Source organism: Salvelinus sp. IW2-2015, linkage group LG4q.1:29 (genome assembly GCF_002910315.2).
Source record: "Salvelinus sp. IW2-2015 linkage group LG4q.1:29, ASM291031v2, whole genome shotgun sequence".
NCBI classification, from domain to species: Eukaryota; Metazoa; Chordata; class Actinopteri; order Salmoniformes; family Salmonidae; genus Salvelinus; species Salvelinus sp. IW2-2015.
The window spans coordinates 32,301,481-32,322,131 of NC_036842.1; the positions used below are offsets into that span (position 1 = coordinate 32,301,481).

The window sequence follows — 20,651 nt, forward strand, 5'->3', positions numbered from 1 at the left end:
ATGTAATACAAGCATTATAACATAATCTTGCAATTTTCCACGACAAGTGGTGGAGGGCCTAGGCTGTCTCGGGTGGTGGTGGGGTGCCTAGGCTGTCTCGGGTGGTGGTGGGGTGCCTAGGCTGTCTCGGGTGGTGGTGGGGTGCCTAGGCTGTCTCGGGTGGTGGTGGGTGGGCCTAGGCTGTCTCGGGTGGTGCTGGGTGTGCCTAGGCTGTCTCGGGTGGTGGTGCAGGGCCTAGGCTGTCTCGGGTGGTGGAGCAGGGCTAGGCTGTCTCGGGTGGTGTGCAGGGCCTAGGCTGTCTCGGGTAGTGGAGGGCTAGGCTGTTCTCGGGTGTGGTGGTGGTGCCTAGGTTCTGTCTCGGGTGGTGGAGGGAGTGTGGGTGAGGAGGTGTGAAGTATCGGTTCTGAAGTTAACCGCCCCGTTCTGCTCCAATCCCCCCCAACTGGAAGCCTCTTCCCCAGAGTAAAACATATGTATCACATTCTGCGCATGTGTTTCTTTACCTCTACTTTACGCATACATTTTTGTGGTCACCCTCCCTTCACATTTCTTAATTGTGAGAACAGAGTAAGTAGTAACTTTTTAGGTTATTGTCTGGGCAACCGTAATATAAAATATATTCCATGAGTTAGTGTAATGTTATAACAACAAAATGACATTTCTAACAATATCCTGCAACCATGAATGTTTACTTGGCAAGGATGATGTGTGTCTGTTGTATTGTGTGTTTATCCACCCTGACCTACTTTATATCTGACTGGCTGTGTCTCTCTGCTCCTGGTCCCCAGCCCACCAGCCCCAACCGTGGCTGGTTCGTACCCCCATTTGGAGGGAACCCGTGGTGGGTTTATCTGGCAGCAGCCCTCCCTGCTCTCCTGGTCACCATCCTGGTGTTCATGGACCAGCAGATCACCGCCGTCATCGTGAACAGGAAGGAGCACAAACTTAAGGTGGAGGGGATGGCGGGCGGATAGGATGGAGGGGAAAGGGAGGGGTGGATGTAGAGGAAGGGAGGATGGGAGGGATGGAAGGGGAACATTGAGGGATGAAGGGCCGCTGGGTTAGAGGGGTAAGAAGATGAGATAAGATAATGTCTTAAGATAAGAGAATGAGGCACAGCAGAAGAGGGAAGAAATGGCTTTAGGGGGTAGGTGAAGAGGGGTAGAGACTGAAATGGGAGCTCTGGGGGTGTTTTTCAACACTTTGAATAGGATGTTACATCAATAGTAACTTGTTTAAGGAACTAGACTCTGTTTGCTTGTGGTTAGTGGTTACTGACACACCTTCTCCTCTCCTGGTCCTCACAGAAAGGGGCAGGCTACCATTTGGACCTGTTCTGGGTAGCAATACTACTGATCGTTTGTTCCTTCATGGGCCTGCCCTGGTACGTGGCTGCTACTGTCATCTCCATCGCCCACATCGACTCTCTGAAGATGGAGACCCAGTGCTCGGCTCCTGGGGAGCAGCCCAAGTTCCTGGGTGTCAGGTGGGTGAGCGGGGAGGGAGGAGGGGAGGGTGGGTGAGCGGGGAGGGAGGAGGGGAGGGAGGTGAGCAGGGTGGGTGNGGTGAGCAGGGTGGGTGGGAGGGAGGGAGGGAGTTGGGAGGTAAGCGAGGAGGGAGGGTCAGTGGAGCGAAGAGAGTTATCAGAGCAGAACGATTACTGGCTCTTTCACATGCAGCCTACAAAGGCCTTAGTTTCACTTTGTTGCCATTCCCACACAAAGGTATGTTTTTTGTTTTGTTTTAAATTGATACATGACATTTTACAATCCCATAGACAGGGCTCTAAGTGCCACCAATTTGATCGCAAAAGTAGTTTTATTTTGGGAGCACTGTGCGTCTAGAAAAAATATCTCCCAGATAATGGCATAATTGTTCTAATAATAACGTTTCACTATACCGTTGTTTCCGAGTGCCCTAGAGTAAAAACACGAAGCCGCTAGATCTGCAATATCATCTAGGATTGATGTGCATTTCCGGAAATACACTAGTGTCTCCCGTGGATCGGCTCATACATAAAGCATCCTCCATTCAGGCTGCAAAGGCATGATTTTCCTCCTTAACTAGCTTTAATGGTGAGCTGCCATAAAACACTGGGGGAAAAATGTACTGTCTTAATAAAACAACATTTTCTACCACCATTTTCGTATTTTCTGATAACTTAGGATATTGCACACAGCGTTCAGCCAAGGGTGTGCAACGTCCTAAGTTGTCCGAAAATACTAAAATGGTTAAAATATCTGACCCATATGGCGCAACATTTTTACCTTCTTCCTATAGCGGATCGCCGAGACCGCATTTTATATTCAAAATTCATAAACCATGTCATGGGCCATTCTAAAACGACTTGCGTGTTGTTAACCATTTGTTTACACTTAAGTCATGTTACATCATTGGCTAGCTAGCCAACAACCTGGTGACTACCAGTAGACCTATATCCAAACATTTAGGGGCACAGAAAGGAAAAGGGATAGCTTCTTCAGGAGACCAATGGTCATAGCAACTGAATGAATGAGATCTCTTGCATGTAGTCATCACAAACCTGATGTTTTTAAAGAGATAGTGTGCAATTTTACACAATGCTTTTAGACAATGTAAAAACCTAGTATACGACAATTTACTTTGTAATTTCAGTGACAGGTATAAGTATAAACATTTGAGCTTTTATAATAAGCAAATGTCTTTACAGTGTTAAATATTCATTCATCATTTAAAGCACAACATGTGCTTTAAAAGTAGCTAGAATTCTATAGGTCTAATATAAGATTTATCTCAATCAACAACAAAAACATTTAATCGGATTTTCTGGTGCTGCTAAATTTCATGTGGTACCAGTGTTAAAAAAGGATCATTTAGAGCCCTTCCCATAGCACTACATGAACATGTTGAAGTTATTTGATTGTCACATCAGAACAGTGGTCAATAGTTTGGACAGAAAAGTTAGAAAACTGACTGTGGTGTCTGTGCAGTGTGATGTGATGAACTATGCTTTCTTAACTCAGAGAGCAGAGAGTGACCGGTGTCTTTGTCTTCGTTCTGACTGGACTGTCTGTCTTCATGGCTCCCATCCTCAAGGTAACACTTCAAACACCTGTTCCCTTTAAATCTGCATATTCATTTCCCTTAAATCTATAATAATATATGCCATTTAGCAGACACTTTTATCCAAGGTGATTTACAGTAGTACTTGCATACATTATCATATGTGTGGTCCCAGCGGGAATCTAACCCACAATCCTGGTGTTGCTCTAGCTACCAACTAAATTACACAGGACCACAAATCGACATGGTCATTCCCTTTAAATCTTACTGGATTACTGTCCTCCCCTTTAAGTGGAAAATCCCATCACTCATTCAAATTGTGAAATATTGTAGTCATCCAATTAGTGAGTGGCCTAATTGAGGTGATGTGAAATAAAGATGTTCATCATCGGGGCTTAGGCTCAGTTTGCAGCTCAGTGAGTAGGTTAGTCAGGTTTCTGGTTCTCTTGTTAATCTGACCATTATAAATATAAAAACTGTCATTGTCCTTACAGTGAGTGGGAATGGTACTCCCCCTTGTGGACACTTTAGGGTAGTAGAAATTATGTGCTCTTTAGAGGTCCTTTTTATCAAATAGTGTTAGTTTCAAGTGCGTAGGTATCAAAACTAGGAATACTTAGATGGAAACCCGCACGCTGGTGAAAATAAAGATCCAAAACTGATGCTTAAATACAAAAATCAAAATTATTTTATTTGGCCATCATGATGCCAAAAAGGTGAAAAACAAAAAATATAAATGTTTTGGCAGAAATCACACCATCAGTGTAATAGGTAGGCACCCACACCTGGCTTCTGTTTAAATAATAATTACATGTCACATGATCAAGAAAGAAAATCAGGAAACCTATATATCAGTACCTAGTACAACTTAGGCTCCCGAGTGGCGCAGCGGTCTAAGGCACTGCATCTCAGTGCTAGAGGCATCACTACAGACACCCTGGTTTAATTCCAGGCTGTATCACAACCAGCTGTGATTGGGAGTCCTATAGGGCAGCGGATTTGGCCGGACGACGCGCCTGGTTAAATACATTTAAATAAAATGTAAAATAAAAGTACAATAGAATGCATGATCTATACATTATATATATAATATACATTAGCGGACAGCGAAACATCATGTGAACATTTCATCAGAATAAAGAACATATGAAAGTAATGGGTCAACAAGACCAGAATTGAGAGCTAGAGACGACAAGCTACTACCTGGGGGATATCTCTATCTCTAATTTTTATTTTATTTATTTTTATTTCACCTTTATTTAACCAGGTAGGCTAGTTGAGAACAAGTTCTCATTTGCAACTGCGACCTGGCCAAGATAAAGCATAGCAGTGTGAACAGACAACAACACAGAGTTACACATGGAGTAAACAATAAACAAGTCAATAACATAGTAGGGGAAAAAAAGAGAATCTATATACAATGTGTGCAAAAGGCATGAGGAGGTAGGCAATAAATAGGCCATAGGAGCAAATAATTACAATTTAGCAGATTAACACTGGRGTGATAAATCATCAGATGATCATGTGCAAGTAGAGATACTGGTGTGCAAAAGAGCAGAAAAGTAAATAAATAAAAACAGTATGGGGATGAGGTAGTTAAATTGGGTGGGCTATAAACCGATGGACTATGTACAGCTGCAGCGATCGGTTAGCTGCTCAGATAGCAGATGTTTAAAGTTGTTGAGGGAGATAAAGGTCTCCATCTTCAGAGATTTTTGCAATTCGTTCCAGTCGCAGGCAGCAGAGAACTGGAAGGAGGGGGCGGAGCTGTTGGCCAAGGTTGGAGTAGCCAGGAGGAAGGCATGGCCAGCCGTTGAGAAATGCTTGTTGAAGTCTTCGATTATCACGGATTTATCGGTGGTGACCGTGTTACCTAGCCTCAGTGCAGTGGGCATTGGGCAATGAAGATGAGATCTTAAGCTTCTACTCTAGTAGACTCTAGTAGCAGCACATTCTATCAGATCTGTTCAGAGGTCAGCCACATGACAGGTCGACTCTAGTAACAGCACATTCTAGTAATGCCAGATAAGGTGCTTTGGCCATGTCGACAGACTGCTATTTTAGGCTGGTTCTGACTGTAAATGCATTGATCACCTTCTACGTAGAATAAATGTGTTTGTTGTTTTGTTATACAACACGTTATTTAGTAGAAGCTAACGACATACACCAAAAAGGTTAACGAGGTGCAGACTAACCGACTATAAACTTGCAAAACATTAGAAGGTAGCACACCCTATCTATGTGTGTATATATACAGTGGGGAGAACAAGTATTTGATACACTGCCGATTTTGCAGGTTTTCCTACTTACAAAGCATGTAGAGGTCTGTAATTTTTATCATAGGTACACTTCAACTGTGAGAGACGGAATCTAAAACAAAAATCCAGAAAATCACATTGTATGATTTTTAAATAATTAATTTGCATTTTATTGCATGACATAAGTATTTGATCACCTACCAACCAGTAAGAATTCCGGCTCTCACAGACCTGTTAGTTTTTCTTTTAGAAGCCCTCCTGTTCTCCACTCATTATCTGTATTAACTGCACCTGTTTGAACTCGTTACCTGTATAAAAGACACCTGTCCACACACTCAATCAAACAGATTCCAACCTCTCCACAATGGCCAAGACCAGAGAGCTGTGTAAGGACATCAGGGATAAAATTGTAGACCTGCACAAGGCTGGGATGGGCTACAGGACAATAGGCAAGCAGCTTGGTGAGAAGGAAACAACTGTTGGCGCAATTATTAGAAAATGGAAGAAGTTCAAGATGACGGTCAATCACCCTCGGTCTGGGGCTCCATGCAAGATYTCACCTCGTGGGGCATCAATGATCATGAGGAAGGTGAGGGATCAGCCCAGAACTACACGGCAGGACCTGGTCAATGACGTGAAGAGAGCTGGGACCACAGTCTCAAAGAAAACCATTAGTAACACACTACGCCGTCATGGATTAAAATCCTGCAGCGCACGCAAGGTCCCCCTGCTTAAGCCAGTGCATGTCCAGGCCTGTCTGAAGTTTGCCAATGACCATCTGGATGATCCAGAGGAGGAATGGGAGAAGGTCATGTGGTCTGATGAGACAAAAATAGAGCTTTTTGGTCTAACTCCACTCGCCGTGTTTGGAGGAAGAAGAAGTATGAGTACAACCCCAAGAACACCATGAAGCATGGAGGTGGAAACATCATTCTTTGGGGATGCTTTTCTGCAAAGGGGACAGGACGACTGCACCGTATTGAGGGGAGGATGGATGGGGCCAACAACCTCCTTCCCTCAGTAAGAGCATTGAAGATGGGTCGTGGCTGGGTCTTCCAGCATGACAACGACACGAAACACACAGCCATGGCAACTAAGGAGTGGCTCCGTAAGAAGCATCTCAAGGTCCTGGAGTCTCCAGACCTGAACCCAATAGAAAATCTTTGGAGGGAGCTGAAAGTCCGTATTGCCCAGCGACAGCCCCGAAACCTGAAGGATCTGGAGAAGATCTGTAGGGAGGAGTGGGCCAAAATCCCTGCTGCAGTGTGTGCAAACCTAGTCAAGAACTACAGGAAACGTATGATCTCTGTAATTGCAAACAAAGGTTTCTGTACCAAATATTAAGTTCTGCTTTTCTGATGTATCAAATACTTATGTCATGCAATAAAATGCAAATTAATTACTTAAAAATCATACAATGTGATTTTCTGGATTTTTGTTTTAGATTCCGTCTCTCATAGTTGAAGTGTACCTATGATAAAAATTACAGACCTCTACATGCTTTGTAAGTAGGAAAACCTGCAAAATCGGCAGTGTATCAAATACTTGTTCTCCCCACTGTATATCCCAGTGATTCATTGGAGAGTTAACGATGCAACATGTCGTCAAAAGTTATTTGTCTCTCACTGTTGTTATTGAAAACAGGGTTAACCATAACTTCATATCAGCCCTAAAAAATAGTAAAAGGGAGGAATGCTGTTTTTTGGTTATTATTTCTGTGGAAATACAGCCTCTATTACCTTTCTCTCGTTCACCCAGTCCTATTCTGTCTTCCCAGTTTATCCCTATGCCCGTGCTCTATGGCGTGTTCCTCTACATGGGCGTGGCATCTCTCAACGGTGTCCAGGTGAGTGACTCTGACCCAAAATGCAGTCTGAAATTCTAGGCGTTAGTGATATTAGTCCACTGCTAACCAACATGGTACACCAGTCGCATCCACTCCCATGTATCTGGGTCTTACCTCTGTACAACTGTAAGTCAAAGAACACTCAGATAGAGCCAAAATGGAGTCTGTAACTCTATGCCTGTTAGTTATTAGCCCATCAATAATATTGTCTGCGATGCCAGTCGCTCCCCACCCCATGTATCCTGGCCTTACTTCTGTACGACTGTGTCTGTCCATCAGTTCTTGGACCGGCTGCAGCTGCTCCTGATGCCAGCCAAGCACCAGCCTGACCTGATATACTTGCGCCACGTTCCCCAGCGTCGTATCCACCTGTTCACCTTCATACAGGCCCTCTGCCTTGCCCTTCTCTGGGTCCTCAAGTCCACTGTCGCTGCAATCATCTTCCCTGTCATGGTAAGACTTAAGCATGCAACACACGTGCACACACACACACACAAACCAAAGTTTATTTGTCACATGCGCCGAATACAGCGGGTGTAGAGTAGACTTAACCGGGATATGCTTATGAGCCCTTCCCAACGATGCAGAGTTAAAACAGTACCACCAGGAATAAAATCCACAAAAATGGAGCTATATACAGGAAGTACCAGTACCAGATAAATGTGCAGGGGTAATAGCTATATACACGGAAATACCAGTACTAGAACGTTGTGCGAGGTATTTGAGGTATAGTGTACATAAAGGCATGGTTAAGTGACTAGGCATAATAATAGATAATAATACGAGTAAAATAAAGAACAGAGTAGCAGCAACATATGAAGGTAAAAGTGTGTGTGTTTGTGTTGTCGGTATGTTTGTGTGTGTGTGCGTATGTAGTGAATGTGTGAGGGTTTTGTGTGAGGGTGTCAGTGTAGTGTGTGTGTGCATATAGTGTGTATATAAATGTATAGTTTTGTGAATGTGAATAGAGTCCGTGCAGACAGTCCAGGTAACCATTAAATAACTTATGACCAGTGCTTGACTTGGGCCGGAGCTGATCGGAACGTAGTACCGGCACATTTTTGGGGATTTGCATACCGGCTCCTCTATAAAAACAAAGTAGCCTATCTCTGGCCCAGATTCACACACGAGGCAAAAAGGGTTGATCAAAGCGGAATGAAGGCGGGATCTTCATTGAATAGTAATGGAGAACGGGCATTCATTTACTGATTCCGCTTTGTTTCAGTTTATTTACTGCTAGTCTGTGAATCTGTGTGTGACAGTAGGCTGTTTGAGATTTCGCCAGCCTGAAAGGCATGATGCACTGTGCCAAGTCATCAAATTAGGGTTTGTAAGGTCATGGAAATTAGTTTCATAATTGTAATTCATGAAAGGACACTTTTAAATAAGATCAATCAATAATAAAACTACATATCAGCCATTATCGGAATGACCCTTCATTTCCTGTCTGTGGTGCTGCGTGTGTACCAGTGTGAGTGGGCCGTTGCCCGCGGAGAAAGAGCAGGTATACAATAATGACAGACAAACTAACTAGATCACCAATTCAAAACATAACTAGTAGCAGTTATCTCGCTAGTTAGCTATAGCTAACTAAGCATTAATTTAGTTGTCGCCTTTCTACCGGCACTGTAGAGCCTATATAAATCTGCACCATTGGAAAGCTGGGATTCCCCTCTATTAAACAGTAGCCATGTAATTGTGACAACGTAAAAAACATTCTAAGAATAGTCTAATTGACAACTAACTTACTGTGCATAGATCTCCCCTGAAACATTCATATTTTATATATATATATATATAAACATGTCTAGTTAGATACCTTGCTTTGAAGTAGCCTACCTTATCCATTTGACCCCTGATTTATTGAATGAGGGAATCATTTTAAAAAGACAAAAGTATTTGGATGTATTGTTACAATATTTTATATCTAGTGTGGCAACCATCCTCCAGGATAGTTACTGGGTGTGCAGGCTTTTGTTCAAGCCCTGGTCTAACCCCATTGCAGCCTAAACATCAGCTGCTCGACAGGACCTTGAGAAGCAGACTTGGGTGTTTCAGGGCTGGATCAAAAGCCAAGCCTGCACACCCAGGTGCTCTCCTAATGGAGGGTTGACCACATGTTGACAACATGGGACTAACAGTGCATTTCTATGTGGGGAGCTAAGTGCCTTGGTCAATGGCAGGAGGTGGTAGGTCACATGGGATCAGACACAGCAGCTTTCCAGTGTCAATAATGCTTACGTTTTCATATAGGCTATAATACTAGCCATGAACATTTGGTTAAAGGTCATAGAGAGGTCATGGAAAAGGTGTATGAACCCTTAACAGTGAATATTCAGAGGTCTCTATAGCATAATGTAATTTAGAATTTCGGTGAACTTAGTCTAATGGACAGACTAGGAGCTCGGCCCCAGTGATGTACTGGGCTGTCTGTACCACCCTCAGTAGAGCTTTGTGGTCTGGTGGTGCATTTGCCATACCAAGCGGTGATACAGCCAGTTAAAATGCTCTCGATGGACGTTTTTAGGATCCGAGGGCCCATGCCAAATCTTTTCACTCTCCGGAGGGGGAAGAGGCGCTGTGCTGTTCCCTCTTCACGACTGTGTGGGGTGGTCCAAGGAACTTGAATCTCTCAACCCTCTCTACTACTGCCCTGTCAATGTGGATGGGGGCATGCTCTCCCCTCTTTCTCCTGTAGTCCACGGTAGTCCTTAGTCTTCCTGATGTTGAAGGGGAGGTTGTTGTCATTGCACCACACTGCAAAGTCTCTGACCTCCCTGTAGGCTCTCATCGCCGTTGGTGATCAGGCTAGCCACTGTCGTGTCTTCAGCAAACTTGATGATGGAGTCTTGCGTGGCCACACAGTCGTGGGTAAACAGACTAAGTACACACCCTTGAGGGGCCCGCGTGTTGAGGGTCCACGTAGCAGAGGTGTTGTTGCCTACACCCACCACCTGAGAGAGTCCCATCAGGAAGTCCAGGAACCAGTTACAGAGGGAGGTGTTCAGTCCCAAGGTCCCCAGCTTGGTAATGAGCTTGGAGGGAACTATGGTGTTGAACACTGAGCTGTAGTCTATGTACAGCATTCTCACATGGCTATTTCCCCTCTTGTCCAGGTGCGAGAGGGGACTGTGAAGTGCAGTTGAGATTGCGTTATCTGTGGATCTGTGTGATCTTGGGCCAATATGCGAATTGGAGTGAGTCCAGGGTGTCTGGGATGATAGTGTTGATGTGTGTCATGCCAGCCTTTCAAAGCACTTCATAATTACAGATGTGAGTGCTACAGTTCGATGGTCCTGGTTACCTTGGAGTCCTTGGGAACAGGGACAATGGTGGTCAGCTTAAAACATGTTGGGATTGCATACTGGGACACGTGGAGATTGAAAATGTCAACTTGTTTAAAAGCTTTACATCGGCCATGGAGAGCGAGATCACACAGTCATCCGGAACAACAGGACTCAATATTGTTTTCCTTGAAGCGATTATAAAATGCATTTAGCTCGTTTTGGAGCATCACTGGGCATCTCACGGCTGGGTTTCCCTTTGTAATCCGTTATCGTTTACTAGCGCTGCCACATACAGTACGTTTAGCATTGAAGCCGTTGTAATAGGATTCCACCTTCCTTCTATATTGTTCTTTTGCATGTTTGATGTCTGATCAGAGGTCGTAGCAGGCTTTCTATGTATGCGTCCATGTCCGTGTCCCCTTTCTTGTAAGCAATAGCTCTAGCCTTTAGCCCAGCTAGGATATTGCCTGTATTCCATGTTTTTTGGTTTGGATATGTTTGTATAGTCACTGTGGGGATGACATCATCTATGCACTTATTGATGAAGCCCGTGAGTGATGTGGTAAACTCCTCAATGCTATCGGATGAGTCCTGGAACATATCCCAGTCTGTACTCCCAGTCTTGTAGCCTCGCGTCTGCTTCATCGGATCACTTCCTGTTTGAGCTTTTGTTTGTAAACAGGAAGCAGGAGAAGAGAGTCATGGTCAGATTTGCCGAAGGGAGGGTGAGGGAGGGCCTAATATGTGTTTGTGTGGGAAGAATAAAAGTGGTTTAGAGTTTTAGTACCCCTAGGCATGCACAGACACAGTCACACAGGTACGTGTGTGAGTGTAACGTTCGTCATATTCCTCCTCCTCGGACGAGGAGGAGCATGGATCGGACCAACACGCAGCGAGGTATGTAGACATAATGAATTTAATGAACAGACGAACACTGACACGAAATACACTTGAATAAACTATAAAACAACAAACGACGTTAAACAGACCTGAACATGAGAACTACATAAAAACGAAGAACGCACGAACAGGAACAACGAATGAACGAACGAGACATACCGTGTGGTGCAACAAAACACAGACACAGCGACAATCACCCACCAACAAACAGTGAGAACAGCCTACCTTAATATGGTTCTCAATCAGAGGAAACGTCAAACACCTGCCTCTAATTGAGAACCATATCAGGCAACACATTAACCCAACATAGAAAATAACACATAGACAACCCACCCCAACCCAAGCCCTGACCAACTAAATAAAAACAAGAAAAAGGAAAAAACAGGTCAGGAACGTGACAGTGAGAGTCCGACATACACAAACAAGTACACCTACACGATGAAATGTACCAAGGAGCCAATAATAAACCATTCATACACGTACAATACAGTAGTGACACATTCACTTAAACAGTGTGGAAACTGTTACTAACAGACACAAACACACAATACTATACAATGCATCCAGCCACGTACCCACCAACACAGTATATAGTAGCCATTATCTATCCCCACTGACGCGTCTGTGTCCGTCTCTCCAGATCTTGGCCCTGGTGGCAGTCAGAAAGGCCATGGACTACATCTTCTCCCAGCAAGATCTCAGCTACCTGGACGACGTCATCCCAGAGAAAGACAAGAAGAAGAAGGAGGATGAGAAGAGGAAGAAGAAACAGAAGAAAGGAAGCATCGACAGCGAAATCGATTTTGTAAGTCATTTTGAGGCTTTATTGAAAGTGGATTAGTCTACTTGATTTCATGTGTTTCCCCCAAGGGATCTACCTTGTAGTAGTAACAGTAGTAGTAACAGTAGCAGTAGTAGTAGTAACAGTAGTAGTAACACCAGTAGTAGTAGTAGTAGTAGTAACAGTATTAGTAACACCAGTAGTAGTAGCAGTAGTAACAGTGGTAGTAACAGTAGTAGTAGTAACAGTAGTAGTAACAGCAGCATGTTACTTTTTGTAGAACACTAGCACGCTTAACTCATGACCTGTCCTCCCTCCTAACAGTCACACCACTCCTCCTATCCGAAACTATCCCTTCTGTGAACACTGTTCTCCAAATGAGAACTGGCTAACACTTTATGTTACGGTACTGAAATGAACACTGTCTGTCTGAGCACTGTCTTTTCCTACGGACATACATACGGTACAGATATCACCAGGTATTTGTGTAGAAACTACATTGTAAAATGATAATTACACAGCATGGATGACATTATGAATTACTTGTTTGTTTCTTTAAACGGCGCACCACTGGACGCCATTACAGTAGATACATGGGTCGTATTCATTAGGTACCAAACAGAAGAAAACGCAATGAAACAGGGAGGGACTACAGTACCTGAACTTATGAGAAACCCCCGTTTTGGTTTTCCATTGCAAAATGATTTGCTATAGTGTGCCCTAATGAATATGACCCAGGTAGTTAGTTGCCAATGTGTTAAATGAGTTGAAGTAAGTAGCAGAAAGTATAGCCATTGTTATTCTCTCCCTCCAGCCCCCTGAGTACCCCTACAATGACAAAATCCCCAGTATTAAAATCTCCATGGATATAATGGAGACGGAGCCCATGTTGGGGAATAAGGATAAGGCCTCGGACAGTGAGTACAACAAGACTGCATGGGGTCTCGTACCCACAACTGCACGGAGCTTAGAGCCTTTTTACACTACACTTCTTTGACGACACATACCAGTTCCACAACACATATTTTGTAGTGTAAAGAGACGGATCGAGATTCAAATCTCTTTTCCAAGTCACCTCTTTAGGTAGTGTTGGACACTTCTGCACCACATACCCCCCTCTGAGGGGTATAGTGTAAAGACAATGGGAGAATCTCAATTGCATGCTCCTCGCCTCCTTCTCTAAACCCATTAGATGAGAAAACCAGAGGTCCGTCCCCTCTGACCTTCTCCTCCAATGGGTTTTGAGAAGGAGGTGAGGAGAGGACGCGAGGAGAGGACGCGAGGAATACGCAATTGAGATTCTCCCAATGGCTCTCTGACGCTAATTACCATTATACCAGTAGAGTAGACAGCGTTTGTTGTCAGCCAAGACTTTTAAAAGTCTTTTTATTAATCAAGTGTGCAACAGTATGTGCAATATGGTTTACAAACTCCTGTATAGTTTGAATAGCTATCCTTGTTTTGTTTGTCTATGTACTGTGTATTTACGGTATGCTAATAACTGCACACATGGGTAAAGTAAGGATAGTGTAAGCAGGAAAGTTGCACATCTGTGGTGAAGAGAAAGAGATCTTACTACACATATTTATGTATTATGTGTAAAAGCAGTCTTAATGAGTGCTGCTAAGACCTTCTTGGAAATGTTTCTCTTGTGCCTCCTTCCCCCTCTGTCTCTATTTGTCTCTCTCGCTCTTTCTCTCTTTTTTTTCTCTGTCTGTTTATGTACGGTGCCTTCAGAAAGTATTCAGACCCCTTCACTTTTTCCACATTTTGTTACGTTACAGCCTTATTCTAAAATTGATTAAAACATTTTTTTTCTCAATCTACACACAATACCCCATAATGACAAAAAAAAGAAAAAACGGAAATATAACAAATATACATAAGTATTCAGACCTTTTACTCAGTATTTTGTTGAAGCACCTTTGGCAGCAATTACAGCCTCAAATCTTCTTGCGTAGGACTACAAGCTTGGCACACCTGTATTTGGGGAGTTTCTCCCATTCTTCTGTGCAGATCCTTTCAAGCTCTGTCCGGTTTGATGGGGAGCATTGCTGCATAGCTATTTTCAGGTCTCTCCAGAGATGTTTAATTGAGTTCAAGTCCGGCCTTTGGCTGGGCCACTCAAGGGCATTCAGAGACTTGTCTCAAAGCCACTCCTACATTATCTTGGCTGTATGCTTAGGGTTGTTGTCCTGTTGGAAGGTGAACCCTCACCCCCCAGTCTGAGGTCCTGAGCGCACTGGAGCAGGTTTTCATCAAGGATCTCTCGGTACTTTGCTCTGTTCATCTTTGCCTCAATCCTGACTAGTTTCCCAGTCCCTGAAAAAAATCCCCACAGCATGATGCTGCCACCCCCATGCTTCACCGTAGGGAAGGTGCCAGGTTTCCTCCAGACGTGACACTTGGCATTCAGGCCAAGCAGACTTGCAGACTTGAAATCTTGGTTTCATTAGACCAGAGAATCTAATTTCTCATAGTCTGAGAGTCAATTTAGGTGCCTTTTGGCGAACTCCAAGCAGGCTGTCATGTGCCTTTTTACTGAGGAGTGGCTTCCGTCTGGCCACTCTACCACAAAGGCCTTACTGGTGGAGTGCTACAGAGATGGTTGTCCTTCTGGAAAGTACTCCCATATGCACAGAGGAATTCTAGAGCGCTGTCAGAGTGACCATCGGGTTCTTGGTCACCTCCCTGACCAAAACCCTTATCCCCCGATCGCTCAGTTTGGTTGGGCTGCCAGCTCTAGGAAGAGTCTTGGTTGTTCCAAACTTCTTCCATTTAAGAATGGAGGCCACTGTGTTCTTGGGGACCTTCAATGCTGCAGAAATGTTTTGGTACCCTTCCCCAGATCTGTGCCTCAACACAATCCTGTCTCTGAGCTCTACGGACAATTCCTTTGACCTCATGGCTTGGGTTTTGCATGTACGATCAATTGAATTGACCACGGGTGGACTCCATTCAAGTTGTAGAAACATCTCAAGGATGATCAATGGAAACAGGATGCACCTGAGCTCAATTTCGAGTCTCATAGCAAAGGGTCTGAATACTACAGTTGAAGTCGGAAGTTTACATACACCTTAGCCAAATACATTTAATCCTAGTAAAAATTCCCTATCTTAGGTCAGTTAGGATCACCACTTTATTTTTAGAATGTGAAATGTCAGAATAATAGTAGAGAGAATTATTTACTTCAGCTTTAATTTATTTCATCACATTCCCAGTGTGTCAGAAGTTCACATACACTCAATTAGTATTTGGTAGCATTGCCTTTAAATTGTTTAACTTGGGTCAAACGTATCGGGTAGCCTTCCACAAGCTTCCCACAATAAGTTGGGTGAATTTTGGCCCATTCCTCCTGACAGAGCTGGTGTAACTGAGTCAGGTTTGTAGGCCTCCTTGCTCGCACACACTTTTTCAGTTCTGCCCACAAATGTTCTATGGGATTGAGGTCAGGGCTTTGTGATGGCCACTCCAATACCTTGGATGTATGCTTGGGGTCATTGTCCATTTGGAAGACCCATTTGCGACCAAGCTTTAACTTCCTGACTGATGTCTTGAGATGTTGCTTCAATATATCCACATAATTTTCCTCCTCATGAAGCCATCTATTTTGTGAAGGGCACCAGTCCCTCTTGCAGCAAAGCACCCCCACAACATGATGCTGCCACCCCCGTGCTTTATCCCCATGTGCAGTTGGAAACCGTAGTCTGTTTTATTTATGGCCTGTACCTGTTTCCTCCGGCATCTTCACAAGGTCCTTTGCTGTTCTTCTGGGATGGATTTGCACTTTTCGCACCAAAGTACGTTAATCTCTAGGAGACAGAACGCGTCTCCTTCCTGAGCGGTATGACGGCTGCGTGGTCCCATGGTGTTTATACTTGCGTACTATTGTTTGTTCAGATGAACGTGGTGCCTTCAGGCGTTTGGAAATTGCTACCAAGGATGAACCAGACTTGTGGAGGTCTACAATTTTTCTTGGCTGATTTCTTTTGATTTTCCCATGATTTTAAGCAAAGAGGCACTGAGTTTGAAGGTAGGCCTTGAAATACATCCACAGGTACACCTCCAATTGACTCAAATGATGTCAATTAGCCTATCAGAAGCTTCTAAAGCCATGACATCATTTTCTGGAATTTTCCAAGCTTTTTAAAGGCACAATCAACTTAGTGTATCTAAACTTCTGACCCACTGGAATTGTGATACAGTGAATTATAAGTGAAATAATCTGTCTGTAAAAATGACTTTAACCGACTTGCCAAAACTATAGTTTGTTAACAAGAAATTTGTGGAGTAGTTGAAAAATGAGTTTTAATGACTTCCAACTTCAACTGTATGTAAATAAGGTATTTATGTTTTTTTAATTTGTATTAAATTTGCAAAAATGTCTTAAACCTGTTTACGCTTTGTCATTATGGGGTATTGTGTGTAGATTGAGGATATCTTTTTTTAAACAATTTTAGAAGAATTCTAATGTAACAAAATGTGGAAAAAGTCAAGAGGTCTGAATACTTTCCATGGGCACTGTATATCTCTCTGTCTCTCCTTCTCCCTCTTCCCCTTTGTGAAGCACTAACCTCATCTTTGAGTCTTGATCAGATCTCTCGCTTTTCTCTGAGTGCAGACATCCAGCTGTATTCTGCACACTAACGCAGATGAGCTTACTTTTCTAATCCTTTCTTATTGCTCTATTTTCAGCTGCTTACAAATGCTTAATTAACAGCTGCTTCTACTGTGAAACATCATGGCTTTGCAACGCTTGCTCCAATTTTCCTCTTTTGCTGGACCTGGTCTGAATTACGATGATATTTTGAGAGTGAATATTTAAGTGGCTGAAACATGTTAATGTTGTGTGTGTTTTGCCTTCTCTCTGATAGGACCCCCGTCGTCTTTCCGTGACCAACACTCACCATGTTGAGGACTACTTTGAGCCCACTACTGTAGCAAGGTATCTGTGTGAGCGAGCCTGCGTGCCTTATTCTATACCCCCAGACACCCACAGATTATATAGTGTGACAATCAGTCATAGAGTATAGCGTGTCAAGGTTGTTCAATCTCTCTACCATCTCTCTGTCTCCTCTCTCTCTCTGTTTCTCCCTCTCCTCTCTTTCAGTCTGAAACTATTGAAAAAAAGCTGTGCCTCAGATTAGATTCGACCTGGAGCCAGAGGACAACGGTTTCTTCTGGAAAAACTAGTCTCCGGGATCTGAAATGACAAACAACCCAACAAAACCAGCACCTGCACACCATAGTACTAATCAACACAGCACAAAGTGCATCTGAAATTGCACCCTATTCCCTATATAGTGCACTACTTTTGTCCCCTTAGGGCTCTGGTCAAAATTAGTGCACTATGTAAGGAACGAGATGCCATTTTGGACGTAAACAAAGACCCCTACAGCAGCCTCTTTTATACTGTAGCACTGTTTTATAATTCTCTTTTAAATGTCCTGCTGAAGTACATATTTTTTTATTTAAGATAACTGACAGAATTCTTTGTTTTGAGAAGAGAAGTATAGGAGGGAGCCTTGTGAAACGGGGAGATGTAAGTGTTTGTATGAGAGGGGGAGGGGTTGCGTTTGAAAATCCTTAATTTGCTGTAGACGTCATGCTCTACACCAAGGAAAACGTTGAAGTTCTTTGGAAGCCATTCATTGCTTATTCATGGGTATGGTATTAATGATTTGTAAAGCATTTAAACTAATACAATGCTTCATGTATTCATAATTCATGCCTGTTAGGTAATTAAGTACAACATACTTTATTATGCAACTCTTATGGAGCTGTGAAGTTGGACTTGACTGTTCTATTCTTTGCCTGCCAGAACAGATCAAACTTTAAAATCCCATTATGATTTCATGTTCAACTGTCCATCAAAGGCCCATAGTGTCCTTTTTGGATATTCAGGTGTTTCTGTCTGTCCTTTCCCCCACTCCTTCACACCTGTATTGTCATTTTTATTTATGCTAAATATTTTTTGCTTTTGAACCAAAATGTTGGTTTGGCTATTTTCCTTCCCAGTGTGTATGAAACTGATAAACTTTTCTGATTGATCTGTTCTATTAGTTATGTTTGTTGTAGGGTTGAGGTCAATTGCAATGTCATTAGAATTTCTAATTCAAATCTTGAAATCACTCATGCAGTGGAGAATTTCTGTTGAATTACATTCTAATTTCAAGAATTTTAAAGTTTTGGAATTGAATTGGAATTATACTGTTTAAATTGGAATTGAAAAGAAAATATTTTTTAAATTGAATTGGAATTCAATATTTGTACATTTCCCAGGTAATATAAGTAATGCAAAAAGTGTCAAATTGACTGCAGGATTTGTTTTAAATCATTTAAACTTGTATTTCTAGATTTCTAGTATAACTTGGCTATCTGAACACTGACATCAGCCTTAAAGCCTGAGGGAATTGTTGGGGATCATTTCAATTGCGAATTAATTTACCTAACATTGGAATTCAGAGGAAATTAATTATCTCTGAATTCAACGACTGACCTGGAATTATAATTGAATTTGTGGAATTAACCCTGGTCTGTTGTTCCTATCGGCTTTATAAGAGACAGGAGGACACCAACTACGATTATCTGTAGTAGGGATTGAAATATATAAATATACTTATTTGTAGCTCTACCTCTTTGACTTAATTAATGTACTGTAGGTGCCAGGCATTATAAGTACAGTATGATGAACACGTTATTATTATGCAATGATCTGTCATCATTAATACTGAATTATTTGCATGAAAGGGCACAGCACAGGATCTCTAGCTTATCACTTTCTGAGTTCCTTTTGCTCTGTAACTAATTCATTCAAGATTTTTATTTGTATCACATTTAAATAAATGCAATAACAGTGACGTATATTATATCGCTGATAGATTAAGTGAAATAATAATTACGTGTATTTACAATATGACAATTTTTCCAGTTGTCTGTGGGGCAACATATTTATTATTACCTTTTTTAATGAAGTGATCATTTAGTAAGTGTTTTTTAAGGATATGAAATAATATTATGATTATGATCTATGATATCATTGAAGAATCACTGTGAGACAATGCAATATTGAGGTTACTTGTCTTGCATTTCTGCAAGAACTAATGTTGCATATAGTGTACAGCTTTTCAAAGTTCCAAGACCAAATATTCATTCACAACCATTCAACATTTAATCTCCTCCACCAGCCATCTTTCTCGGTTGCCAGCTCTCACAGATGCATTGCAGCCCTTGTAGAAATGTAGGCTTAAATTATTTACTTGTGCAAAAATTCCTGGACTGGATTTTGACTAATTGCAATTTGTAAGTGGCTTGAAGATAGAGCTTTTGGTTATGTGGTCTTATTGATTACTGGGTTTGTAAATTATTTAAATTGTAACATCTTCAAGCATTCATCTCAGCCAGTTAAATGAGATGAATCAAAACTTTCACTGTGATTCTTATCTATGCTGTTATCTTCATGCTACTCTTACAGGAGTGTATGCAAGCTAATATAGTGCAGCGGTAATATAATACAATTATATTTGTAATCTTGCGTGGTATAATGTCAAACAAAAAATATTGTATTGTAAGTGTATCTGAAGTATGATAGAACTGTGATGAATGTCAAAATGATGGTACACTCTTAATCATGGTCCCTATTGATGTCATGTTTTCTATCCCAAATATGCCAGCTCCCATCTTGATCTGTCTTGGGGCAAATGTTAGTTGTCTATATATCTTGACAGCATATTCATTTTCTAGGTTTCTAAGTTTAGGATTAGTCCATGTTTTGCTGTAAAATTTGTTGATTCATAGGGGGATAATTTTATAAACTTTTATTTTTAATAAAGTTGACACATTTGAGAATCTATCTACAAACATGGTTCATATTTAACAAGCACAAGCACTGAGATACAAGTGTCAGTTGATTGTAAAACGTAGAACAAAATATTCAAGCAATAAACCTATACTTTAAGATAAATGAATACCTGTAAGATTTATGGTATTTCATTAATAATCTGTATAGACTATTTTTGAATGAGTATGTTACTTAAAGTGAGTTATTTGGCATATTTTTCAAATGACATGCATATTGACAGCAATAAAGTCACGTACAAAATGATTCTGTGTTGGTTTCAGTCTGTATTAAATGTTTATATTTGATCTAATGTAACAGTCAGGCCTGGATTCACGAAATGTCTTATCCTCAAAAAGGTTATTGGAAAACATTAATTCTTATATTTCTCTGGGCTCTTTGCAAAAATACTTATAAAGCCTACTGCTGGTGGTCAGATGCTGTAATTGGTCGATACGCCGCTACCATAAACGTTATGGTAGTTTAATGAGCCATAGCACTCTAAAGGGACCAGCAATGGGGTCAACAGTTTAACTGGGATTAGAAACATAATTGAACTGATGAGACCAAGTGAGCAAGTTAAAGAAGTTACTTGTCTTGCATTAGGCCTAGCTTAATCTCCTGTCCGATAAATAGGCAGAGAGTAGACGCAAGGTCCCCAGTCTCTCCACACGCTTTGGATGGATAAGCTGTGTTTCGT

At 42.0% G+C, this 20,651-nt stretch overlaps 1 protein-coding gene across 1 annotated transcript in view; it reads left to right on the forward strand.

Moving 5' to 3' along the window:
* The window catches only part of LOC111961825 (electrogenic sodium bicarbonate cotransporter 1), a 69,859-nt gene extending 49,641 nt beyond the window's left edge, over positions 1–20,218 (forward strand). Inside the window, exons 15-23 of the mRNA XM_070442836.1 lie at positions 789–950; positions 1,308–1,486; positions 3,003–3,075; positions 7,078–7,146; positions 7,426–7,599; positions 11,974–12,138; positions 12,929–13,031; positions 16,989–17,059; positions 17,225–20,218. Coding sequence (XP_070298937.1) covers positions 789–950; positions 1,308–1,486; positions 3,003–3,075; positions 7,078–7,146; positions 7,426–7,599; positions 11,974–12,138; positions 12,929–13,031; positions 16,989–17,029 — 966 coding nt within the window. The 3' untranslated portion in view covers positions 17,030–17,059; positions 17,225–20,218. The remainder of the gene's footprint in view (positions 1–788; positions 951–1,307; positions 1,487–3,002; positions 3,076–7,077; positions 7,147–7,425; positions 7,600–11,973; positions 12,139–12,928; positions 13,032–16,988; positions 17,060–17,224) is intronic.
* Positions 20,219–20,651: the final 433 nt, after the last annotated feature.